This window comes from Nannobrachium achirus (assembly GCF_963921795.1).
Source record: "Nannobrachium achirus genome assembly, chromosome: 18".
Classification (NCBI taxonomy): Eukaryota; Metazoa; Chordata; class Actinopteri; order Myctophiformes; family Myctophidae; genus Nannobrachium; species Nannobrachium achirus.
The window spans coordinates 40,784,192-40,796,855 of record NC_137825.1 but is presented as its reverse complement, the minus strand read 5'-3'; the positions used below and the strand labels follow the sequence as shown (position 1 = coordinate 40,796,855).

The window sequence follows — 12,664 nt, the reverse complement described above, 5'->3', positions numbered from 1 at the left end:
GTGAGCTTGTAGATTTCTGTCCGTTCCGAACCCGTGGGTCGTGTCCGACAGTTTTTTGTCCGACCCGAATCGACGTCGGAGCATTAATCATTAAAATGCGTCCGACCCGCGCCGAGGCCCGAACCTTATATTTCCGACGCTTTTTCCCCTCTTTTCTTTTTCTTTGAGGAATCCACTGATTTACACTCAAAAGCAAACTTGTTCTAATGTGCAGTGCATGCAGCGTGCCTGCTTGTTACCCTTAATGTGAATATTAAGCCACAATGTGGCTTGTGAAAGTATTTAAATAGTAGGCTATGTTAGATTATTAAATAATACAAATAATAACGTGCGCTGCGCTGCAAGTTTCTGCGCCTGGAAAATAGCAGATCTACAAGCTCACAACGCGTCGCGGATGCGAGGCGTTGTGAGCTTGTAGATCAGCCACATTTTGTCACGGAACACGCCGTGATGAAGAAGTATAAGCCAGGATTTACTTGGGTGATGTGTGTTGAACGGACGGACGGACGGACGGACGGAGCTGCAGTGCAGAGTGCACACAACAGCGCCGAAAAATAAAAATCCAATGCGAGGTAAAGTAGTGGGAGCACAAGCAGGGAGCTCCATTCAGCGGCACGCCACTTCCAATGAAACCACAACATTGCGTTTACCTCAGCGTGGGACTTTTCTCCATGCTCAGAGTTGTCTCCGGCTGCAACATTAGCGCGAGCAGCCACACACACACACACACACACACACAGGAGTTGCACGCTGCGTGCATCATCAGAGAGAGTGAAAAAACGTTGTGCGTTGCAGCCACCCACTGAGACCACCACTCAAAAAGGAGGAAAAAAGTTTATATCACACACAGATTTGGAGGACCCCCTGTAGTAACTCTGAGGACCCTCGAGGGGTCCCAGACACCCTGTTGAAGACCCTTGAACTAGATTATACTTGCAAACATACAGTAGACTGTTCAACCTATTTCATGTCACACGTACGTTATGGATGCACTTTTACAGGTCTCCTATTTGTCTGCTTTGCTCATGTGTATATCCACATGTCTGAGTGAGCACCAGGAGTAGGGGGGAGGGAGGGAGGGAGGGACTGACGCTGGCTGTTTCGGAGGTGTTTTGGCGTCTGTGGCTTTTTGCTACACAGAAGAAAGTCTTCCATCGGTCCCGACACCCGCCCCCCCCCTCCTCCTCCTCCGCTCCCCCCCCCCGCTCTACAGCTGCATCCTCTCTCGCTCGCACAGGGACTCGCATCAACATGCACGTATTGGCATAAACTCGTTGCTTTCATATCGGTTGTGCACGCCTAATGGAAACAGTATAATGGTTATGGGTTTTGAAAGATGGGGTCGATCTAGTGACACTGACGCCTCTCACCTTTCTACTTGGTGCGTTAACACTTTCAACCTGGCGTCTTCCTATTTTGGCTGTGTCACATCAAAGTAGGCGAATCCTTTTTCTGAAAATGTCAAAAATGGTAAAAGAAAAAAAGGATCTACAGTACATGGTGCTGCGATGCATTGTGAGCTTCCAAATCGCATATTTTCGCTGCACAACACCATTGTGTGACGAAATATAAATAGGTCTCAACTCTCAATACTGAAAGGCTGCAGTGTGCGATGGTACTTTTTGTCAATGTATGTGATTATTTATTTTTCCCCTTCTTTTTTGGAGGGGGTCGTATGGGGAGGTTTTCCAACTTTTGAAGTCGATTCCATAATATTTGTGAGTCCTTAAGTGAAACGGGGCCCGGAGAGGCACATTTAAAAGCGCTCTCCCCCTCCCCCATGATGCATTGCCGTGGTAGATGGCAGACAGACCAGGGTCTCCACTAATGTAGAGCTTATTTATTTTACAAGGCTCTCCTAAACACGACGCGGTTTCACTGGATTCCTCCCCACACGTGCACCTCTAACATTGCCCTAATTCTTTGTTAGCCTTCTGGTTGGTCCCTGACTGACCAACCAGCAGGCTCTATTTGCCTTGTCCCGCCCTGGTTCCGTCTTTTTTATGCTGAATTAGCTAAAACATAATTTTTGGAGAAATAAAAACATTTAAAAACATGCTGAGTCACTATACTGCCACTGAGCAGCTCCATTTTACTGAAACCAAGTTTGAAATTAGACTTGAACACACAGAATAACAATACGAAACAACTGAATTAAAATGGTAGTGGATGGAGTGTCCCACCGAGTGTCCCACCAAGACAAAGCAACCAATGGGTGTGAAGAGGGGCGGGACAACGGGCGGGACTTGACAAAGGGTGAATTCAGCATGCACCGCTGTACGGCCGAAAATAGCCGACCTGCAAGTTCACACTGTATCGTGTCCGTGACACAGTGTGAGCTTGTAGGTCGGCTGTATTTCGCCCTGGCGATACAGTCTAGAAAACAATATAAAAATTGGGCTTAAGTCACTCTCTCTCTCACTTTCTGCTGATCCCTCACTTTTGTCTTCTTTCTTCTTCTCCTCTGTCCCTCTGTCCATTTTCCCTTTGTATTTTTCTGTGTTATCTCTACCCCCCGACAAACACACCCCCTTCCATCTTTCTCTTTCTTCTCTTGCTCAATCATCAATTCTCTGTTCGTCTCTCTCGCCCCCTTTGCCTTCTTCAACATCCATTTTATAATCTCTCTCTCTCTCTCTCTCTCTCTCTCTCTCTCTCTCTCTCTCTCTCTCTCTCTCTCCATCTCTCCATCCCACTCTGTATTGTTTCCTCCATGATTATTATCTGATTATGGGGCTATTTGGCTGCAGTTAACTTTTATAACATTTCATTAAGTCGGCGGTTTAGTCTGTCGCGTGCGTTTCAGAGCATTCTTTTGTGTCTCCTTTGAACTATCGCTGTCCCACCGCCGGAGTCTTTTTTTATGCCGACTGGTGTGTTTTGCAATTTTTTTTGTGTGTGTGGTAAATCTGGATGCAATTTTGAGTTGCCAAATAGTGTTTTAGGAATTTCTAGTTGTTTCGGCGATTAACCTTGTGAATAGCCTGGTGGAGAGGCTCTCCTTTTGATGTGAAATGCTTACTTTGAGTACTGTCTGTGTGTGTGTGTGTGTGTGTGTGTGCGTGTGTGCGTGCGTGCGCGCAAATTCGTGCGCACACGTGTGTGCGTGCGTGGGCACACAAGCATTTCCTTCTTCCCTAACCCTTTTCCCTGACACTAACTGATTGAAATAATTGGAAATCCTTATTTTTTTTCTCTACTAAATTGCTCCTACCAGGAAGGCTTTTATTTTGATAGTGGAAAATAATGCTGTTTTTCTTTGTTGTCATTGTACAGGGCGCTGCGGCCATAGGAAACAGGTTAACCCTAGAGGAAATATGTCATAACCATTAATAGCCGCCGCGGAGTCTGTGATGTGGGAAGGTGGAAGATTGGTTAAATTCCTGTTACTGTGCAAAGCAAAAGGTCCTCAGTCAGATTCCCCAACAGCCGGTTGTTGCAGAGACCGCTGTGTAACCCATTCCAACCAGATTGACAATTCAAAGTGATTATGATTTTTCTCACATAAATATTTTTATCCGGTGCTAGGGTCCAACTGTTTATCGGTTGGATTGGGTCAGTCATACAGCTGTGGCCTGATGTGTATATAAACACAACTCACTATTAATCCAGATTTTGATGATGTAATCTACAGTATGTTCTTAATCTTTCCGACCACTCACAATGTACGCGTTCAACCATTTACACACTGCAACAGCAGAACACACGTCACAGGTGGCCTTAACCCCTGTATCCTTAAGGTAGCTCTACGCTGCTCCGATGCAGGCAAGCTTTCCAAGTTGGAAAGCTTGCCATCGATAAAGCCATACCGACGGGTCGGGACCCGTTGATGAAGAACTGACCATGTTCAGTCGTTTGTCGTCCTCTCTAGCCGCCGCAAAAAGCGCAAAAACAATGTTCTTTCAGCTGACTACAGTTTGTGCTTAGTCTGTGCCAACTAAATACCACAGACTGCCAGTCTGAACGACTTGGAAAGAGTCTCTTATAGTCTGTTTGGTGGAGAGCACCAGGAGCACCCCCAGAAAAGGGGGACCCTAGAGTTCATATAGTTAAGAATACCATCTACACTGTACTAAACCCATTGTGGTGGTGATGAAGGTCTGGTTGTTCTGTCAGAATGACCATTGTCCAGAGCTTTGATAGACATCTGAAAACATGACTGGACTGAGAGAGAATAGGTTTTGTTCTGTACACGAGAGAGGAAGGCTATGCTTATGTAGTGTACACACACACACACACACACACACTGTAGCGTGTCAGTCAAATGCGATTTTACAGCACATGTTAACGTCCATGACCCGCGCATAAAGTACGCACACGCCTCGGCCAATACGACTGCACGCATAGATGATACTCATGCCAACATACACACAATGCTTCGCTCAGCCGTGCACTGCACACACTGCAGTTCAGTTGACCCTATATTACCCTTTCCATTCGGCCTGTCCGGCCCTGACATGGAAATCCAAGCTAATTATTTAATCAAGCAGAAACACTCTCATTCTCACTCATTCACAGACAGGAGATCTAACAGCTGCTGCCTGATGTGCGAATGGACTCTATTAAAACTCGCAATCATACGATCACAAGACGTAAGTCTTAGGTTTCCAGCTGTCATCTCTGTTTACATTTTAATTACATTTTTTTGTTGTGTCCATGTTTTTAATGATCGGCCAACACTGACCTCAGCTTTGATCTGTGCCGGGTCACTGGTTTGGGACATGGGAACGTAACGGGTCCCGCGCCCTTCGGCAGCGTTGCAGTGCATTTCAGGTATCGAGATTGCACGCCTATACAGAAAATAAAGCCTTGATTTAGACTTGGTTGTGAAATGTGTCTCACGCAGACAAAAGCAAATCTACAAGCTAATGACACCTCCCAGCGTGACAGGTTGAGCTTTAAATAGGCTTTTTTCTGTGCAAGACACTGCCACGCAAACAAGTATAAATACGGTGTAAGAAGTGTGTTTTCAGTATTTTACTCTGCCTCACCGGGAGACGCATACTGACTGGTGCGAGCGATGATTAGGGTTGGGATCTGGAAGCGGCGTGATGTGGAAGTAACTGGCACAGTTCAGGTGTTATGGAAGCCCAGGATGCCTTGATGTTAGTTAGCCTTCAGCTCGATCGTCAGCATTGTTGGGTCTGGTGTCTCATCTTCCTCTTTTATAGATTCTCTATGGCAGGGGTCTTCAACGTTTTCAGGCCAAGGACCCCTTAGTTGATAGAGAGATGAAGCAGGGACCCCCACAACCTTTTCGTAGATTCCATATAGTTTAATCGTTTGACAGCACATTCATCTGTGTATTTTGGATTCTGATATTTAACCACTTGGACCGTCAATTCTTAATAAACTTGACCTATCACTCTGTACTTAGTTTGCTCTTTTTTCCCCTCTACACCAAACCTCTTTGCTGAAAATAGCCGATCTACAAGCTCACAACGCCTCGCAGACCCTTGCTCTATGGGGTTCAGGTCAGGCGAGTTGGCTGGCCAAAAAGTAATACCATGGTCAGCAAACCAGTTACCAGTGGTTTTGGCACTGTGGGCAGGAGGTGCCACGTTCTGCTGGAAAAAGCGAATTAGCATCTCATACAGTATAAAGCATGAAGTGCTCTAAAATCTCCTGGTAGATGACTACTCTGAATTGTTCCACAGTCAGTGATGATTTTGGGTGCCATATGTCATCTGCTCGTGTTGGTCCAGTGTGTTTCATCAAGTCCAGAGTCAATGTAGCCGTGTACCAGGGGATTGTGGAGCACTTCATGCTTCATGGTGTCTGCTGAAATAGCTTTATGGCCAAATTGGCCAATGGACCCTCAATATTTGGTCTATGTGCCAAATATTGAGTGCATAAATATAATGGTTAGACTGTCAACATTTCTATATTATAAATCCTTTATTTTGATCTATGTTGAGATAATGGATTTTTTGTCCTTTTCAAGCAATGTATTATAGGGAGGGATTAATAGGATTAATATTGATGGGCATAAAAGGGATTTATTAGTGCAGTTTCCCGAACAGGGCATTATCTGGGAATCAGATGAGGTTAGCTAGCTCCATATATGGAAATCTAAGTGATGATCCAGTCATCCCCATGTATTTATATCCAGGGTTTGATGAGGTCGGTGTTGTGATCTTCATACTGTATATGGATATCCAGGTGGTGATTTTCAGCAGTCTTGATTTGCAAATGAATTCTGTCTTGGCCATACGGAGTGTCCATATATGGGCATTGCCAAATATTGGCTTAATATTAATATCTCCTCTCCATATACAGTATCATTGCCAAAACAGGCTGTCTTGGTCATGGAGTTAACAATGTCATGTCACAACAGGTCATTGAGGCGTTACCCACTGACTCGGGTACAGACAGGATCTGCCGGGTTTCATAGTAAACTGCAACCTACAGTCGTAATGATATTTTGACGTGTGCACACAGCACCTATTGAACCTCAAAGAAGAAAAAAAATCTAGAATTTTGAAAAAGGCTAGTATACTGTAGGTGCTAGTTTGTTGCAGGGATGGGACTATACGCGATATTATCGTTTATCGTGATAAAAAACACTCACGATAATCGTATCGTTCAGGAGATTTAATTTATCGTGATATCGTCCTCCGTCATGCACTGCGATCAATTCACCTTTTATTTGCCGAGCTGCATATCCAGTACCACTTAAACCCTCTATAATTGGTAAAAGGTACTTATGATATATGTACTTGATACAGTCTTTGTCTCACTCTCTATCAAATGTCTTGGACACGTTATGAGCTTGTAGATCTGCTATTTTTTTGGCAAATGTTCCGCCCCAGGATGACGGATTTTGATTATCACAATAATATCGTAAATCGCGATTTCTTTGGTCACAATAATCGTCATATGACATTTTCATATCGTCCCATCCCTAGAGGGGATCCCAAGTTTTCTACTCCTGATCACTGCTTCCCTCCCAAATGTGTGTGCACGACCCTGCTATGAGGTCACCCTTTGGAGCGGTTTCCTTACAGGAAATTCGTAGCTTGAAATATTTCACTTTTATTACATTTTCAAAGAATAGTTTTTTGAAATGACAAGGTCGGTTGTGCAACATGTGAGTACGTTTGCTGTTTTCACATGTAATTGACTACATCAGTACCTTGTGTGCATTCATTTCAGTACAAAAGACATCATCTTCAAAGAATCAATCAAAGTCTTTCAAAGGAATCCCATGATTAAAAATTTTAAGAAGTAGTGAAAATGGCCGATCTACAAGCTCACAACACAACGTATCATCACTAGCTTGGGTCCCGGTGAGACATAAAGTTTCTATTCTGGGTCTGGAGCTAAAGCGTCCGGGAACCCATGCCTTTATAGTTGACTTGTTCTAGACAGCATTCTCTTGGCTTCTCCCTTCAGTTTGGCTTGGGCCAGGTTTGTGATAATCCTGTTTCCTGTGTCTTCTCCTAGTCGTTCTTCTTTCCACCATACTGTATACAGCTGTGAAAAGATGAGGTTATTCCTCGGGACGCCAACGTAGAATGTTGAATGAAGATGTTCCTTTTTGTTTGTTTTTATTAGGATCCCCCATTAGCCAACCCAACGCCGGCGTGACATCTGGTCCATTTGGTTCCATGATTTACCAGTTAAAACGAACACTCAGGATTTTGTGTGTGTGTGTGTGTGTGTGTGTGTGTGTGTGTGTGTGTGTGTGTGTGTGTGTGTGTGTGTGTGTGTGTGTGTGTGTGTGTGTGTGTGTGTGTGTGTGTGTGTGTGTGTGTGTGTGTGTGTGTGTGTGTGTGTGTGTGTGTGTGTGCGCGTTGTCTTTCCTGGGGTCGTGACGTGATGGCGGACGTTCCTGACATGATGCCTTTTTTTTCTTGTTGCAGGTTGTGAAGCTCCTTAACAACAAGCGCTCTCAGGCAGTGGGAATCCTCATGTCCTCCCTGCACCTGGACATGAAAGACATTCAGCATGGTAAGGACCGGCACACATTTTTTAACGACTTGGATCTGTTTAGCGGCTATTTATTGGCTAATTATTTGAACAGACGAGTACATTCCGTGATGCACTCGTTGGCTGCAGGGTGTCCTCGCGTGTCGGCAACCTCCTCGACGCGAGGCGACACACGAAATGGGGTCGGAATTAAATGTGCTGTGAAACTGGGGCTTTCCCTTCAGTTGGGCTTTTTTCTTTTTTTCTTTTTTTTTCTTTTTACAAAACGTCTGTCGGCCACAAACCTCATTATGTCCAGAACTGTTACTTTTCAGGATTCAAATTCAAAAGCAACAAAAATAGCATATCTAACAACAAGCTTGAAAAACTGTTTTGCACCACTTTTCAAGCTTGTTGATCTGCTTTTCTTTTCTTTTGATACTTTTGTGTGAGGCTTTCGTTTGCTCAATTAGGGAGTTAAATTACGAAAAAAAAGTTTAAATGTGAAGATAAGGGGTTTTTGCTCGACAGCGACGATATGTTTATCGATTCATTTTTACAAGCGTACGTGTACAATATTTTTTCAGTTTTTCCAGATAAACAAATTAGACAAAAAATGGTTACTGGATTAGATCTGTTAGGCCATTTATGGGCGTATTACTCAACAGATGAAACATTCCATGCACTCGTAGCTGCAGGCTGGCCTCATGTCATCCCCTGCACCTCGACCAGAGACCAAACAGAGAGAGAGAGAGAGGTTTGAAATGAAACGTATGAAACCGGGGCTTTCCTCTCAGATCTTGTCTTGAGCATTCTGCGTCACTGTTCTCTTTCTTTTCCTTCTCTCACCCTCCTTGTTCTTTGCGGTCTTGTTTTGTCTGCCCCGTTGGCAGTTCGTGCAGATAGCATTGTTTTTAGCGCTAGTTCGTGACCTGAAGCACATTTATCGATACCGCTATCGTAACCGCAAACGTCATGTCCTCCGACTCTCTTCTGATGCCACGCAGGCTTTAGTGCAGGGGTCTTCGACAGGGGGGCCGGGACCCCTAGGGGATCCTCAGTTTCCACAGGGGGGGCCGCCAAATCTTTGATAGGTTTTTTTTTTTAACATTAATCACTTGCACCCTAGCATTGCTATTCTGACGGGAACATTAGCCAAAAATAATGGATCTACAAGCTCACAACTACAGCCTGTAGATTGGCTTGTAGATCGCTAATTTACGGCAAGGAGGTTTGGTGTAGATGAAAAAAGGAGCAGACCAATTACTGCGCCAAAGGTCAAGTTTACCAAGTATTGACGGTTCAAATGTCCTAAAACAAAAAAACTAAAGGAATAAAACGTTCATTTACACAATAATTCTCACTGCTGATAAACAAGTCAATCTATGAAAAGGTTTAATCTGCGATTTTATACAATATGTAGTGGGGGTCCTTGCTTCATCTCTCTCTCTCTCTCAGCTAAGCAGGGTCTTTGGCCTGAAAAACGTTGGAGACCCCTGACGGACTGCACACTGTAAACTAACTGCCCACGCGCCTACCATCCAAACCTGGCCTCCCTATTTTGGGCCGGGAGAAGATTGTAATTGAATAATTCTTTTTATGTTTACAAATAAAAAACAAATCTAATCATGTGGATCTCGGGACTGTGACATCAGTCATCTATTCTATGACACATCTATTATATGTACAGTATGACTCCACATTTTCAGCCCAATCAGAGCCCAATTGATTTCCATTATAACATAAAAAATACTTACTTTAAAGTATACTTCTGTGGCCTACTGGCACTGTGCCCAAGACATTTGGTGCCGATGGGCCCAGCGGTTTTATGAGATTACCGTAAATCTGGACATGCAGACAGACACTGACAAACGGAATATAGAATCCTGCAGAGCAACGTTGTAAAAATTGCGAATATAGACGATCGAATGGCTCGTTAAGCTTGTAGACCAGCTATATATGAAAGTATAAAATAGAACTTAACTGGTTAGGGAACGATAGGAAAAACTATTACTGTCAATTGAAACGGACACAGCTGTTATTTTGACATTTCAGTTTAGCAGACACATTACATGAAAGGGCTGTCATGTCACATAAAAGTTGAGGACCCTGGAACCGCATACAGTAGTAGCTTACGGTGATTAGACAGACTGTCAAAATGTCCTAGCTTTGAGCCCTGCAACAGCTATAGCTGTCCATGCCTGCCAAAACGCAGGCATGGATACTATATGATCTCACATATACAGTACACATGTTCACGCTCTGTTGATCTCCCTGAATGAGTATGGTTCTCAAACATTTTCATGTCAACGATTAAAACCATAAAAATAAAAAAAATGTGCCAGGGAGAGGATATTAAGGTTATATCCACATTTCTTAACATTGTATTCAAACTCACGATGAATCTTCTGAGCTTGTAGATTGGATATTTTATAATGAAACGGGTGTGTGTTCACGCTCTGTTGATCTCCTTGAATGAGTATGGTTCTCAAACATTTTCATGTCAACGATTAAAACCATAAAAAAATAAAAAATAAATGTGCCAGGGAGGGAATATTAAGGTTATATCCACGTTTCTTAACATTGTATTCAAACTCACGATGAATCTTCTGAGATTGTAGATTGGATATTTTATAATGAAACGGGTTTGTTTAAACTCATTTCCTCATTTCACTGGGGCCAATTTGAGAATGACTGCCTTTAAGCGTTGCGATACCCCTCCATAAGTTGATGATAGTGGGGATATAGCGGGATAGTTGAGTCCCCCCCACACACACACACACACACACACTCACAGACACACACACACAGACAGACACACACTTTGTCGATATGTGCTGGTAGCCATGAAACTATACAGTGACACTTGTGGCCATTCCTCCACCAGGCCTTCCTCCTCGTCCTCAGATTAATGACTCATGCTCTCTCTCTCTCTCATGTCTCTGGCGCCTATGCTCAGGGACTACTGGGATTTCTGGCATTATCATAATTAGAAGCCTGCCAAGGCAAACTGCACTAAATGCTTTTCACTGGAGATAGATTGAACCTTTCTCTTTTTGCTCTTTGTAGATTACGGCCCATAATTATGATGACACACACACACACACACACACACACACACACACACAACGTATAACGGCCATAATCGGCCATTTGATTTGTTCCACAATAGATTTTTTCTGTACACTCCTAACCTAAAATACATTTATGCACATATATTTATACCAGTTAATATCTCATATGGAGAGTCATGCCAGGAACCTCAACTCCTCTTGGATTATGGTATCGCATTCAAATCCCTGTACGTTACTAAAAAAAAATCTTCTATTTTTCGTATTCTTAGTTACTTTTTCCCCCTTTTCTATGTATCTGTCCTGTAACTGTATGTTTCATACTGTAGTGCTGCATGATAACATAATTTCTATATCTATTCTATTCTTTCAGTTCCATCTACATAACCCATCAACATCTTCACAACAAATCCACACGCACGCACGCACGCCAATACGATAACATCACTGTCCAAAATGTAATCTATGCATACAGATGCAATGATAACTACTGACAATACTGCCCTCATTTTGTAAACTAATGTAAATGCAGGTCCCAGTGTCCCTCTACTTTTACATGACATGACAGCCTACACATGTTTGGCACACCACAGCAACTAGATGGTCATTGAAAGGTTTTGCATTTTATTCTTTTATTTTATCTCAGTATAGGAAAGTAGACAATCAGAGCTACGAAATGAGCTGACACTTGCGTTGATTCACCCAGCAGTTTGGGAAATGCAGCCTAAAGAAACTTGTTTAAAAAAACTGAACTTTTGAGAAGACACTCCTTCGATGTTTTGGCACAGATTTGTACACTTTTCAGCTCAAAATAACATGGTTGTAAAGATAATTTATGCTTTATTAGGTATTTATTTAATAGTAGGATGGGGTTAATTGCCGAGGACATACTTCCAACAATTACCAACAACTTTATCCAACAAATTAATAATGGTGAATGTGGTACACCAAAATGTATTCCAATTTAATTTAATTTCAGTTTAATTTGGATTATGAAATTCATTTTTTAGTTAAATTCTTCCACCATCAGTTGAAACTTTTAATCAGTAACAGCTGCACTCTCTGTTGAGTTATCAAAATGTGTCAAATAGGTAATTATCACCTCAACCAACCACTGCTACGCTGTGTCAGTTTGCTCTTTTTTTGTGCATTGATGAGACCAAATGTAAAAAATACAGAAAGCATACTTTACCCACATGAACCTAAGCATCCGAATTCAGAGCATGTCATAATTTGCGAACATTTGGCAAAAATGTACTTGTCTACAAGCTCATAGTGCATTGTTTTGATGCGTTCTGAGCTTGAAGATTGGTTATTTTGGCAAAGAGGGGAAAAAAATAAATCGGCCAAGGATAGACCCCTGGGAACCCTGGTCAACGAAGTACATAAGGTGGAATGGGTTAAATGTAAATATTGTTGTCAGGCAGAAACCTCTATTTTAACTTTTTGTTTTTTTCGTAGATGAATGCCCTAATTGATCATACTACAGTGTCACACAAAACTATCAAATAGCAGATCCACAAGCTCAAATGCGGCGCAAAGTGACATGTTTTGAGAATTGTAGATCTGCTATTTTTGAATGTGACCTGCCGCAGGTCACATTCAAAAACTCTTTTTGCAAAGCGACTTGTCAGGACCAGGGTTAACCTTTCAGTGACCGCAACAATTATTTGAGAAAGATA

General features: G+C 42.7%; 1 protein-coding gene across 1 annotated transcript in view; it reads left to right on the top strand.

Annotated features, from left to right (window-relative positions):
• Positions 1-12,664, top strand: part of fmn2b (formin 2b) — a gene marked incomplete at both ends in the record, with an annotated part of 121,970 nt that overhangs the window by 37,282 nt on the left and 72,024 nt on the right. Inside the window, one exon of the mRNA XM_080747426.1 lies at positions 7,866-7,953. Coding sequence (XP_080603552.1) covers positions 7,866-7,953 — 88 coding nt within the window. The remainder of the gene's footprint in view (positions 1-7,865; positions 7,954-12,664) is intronic.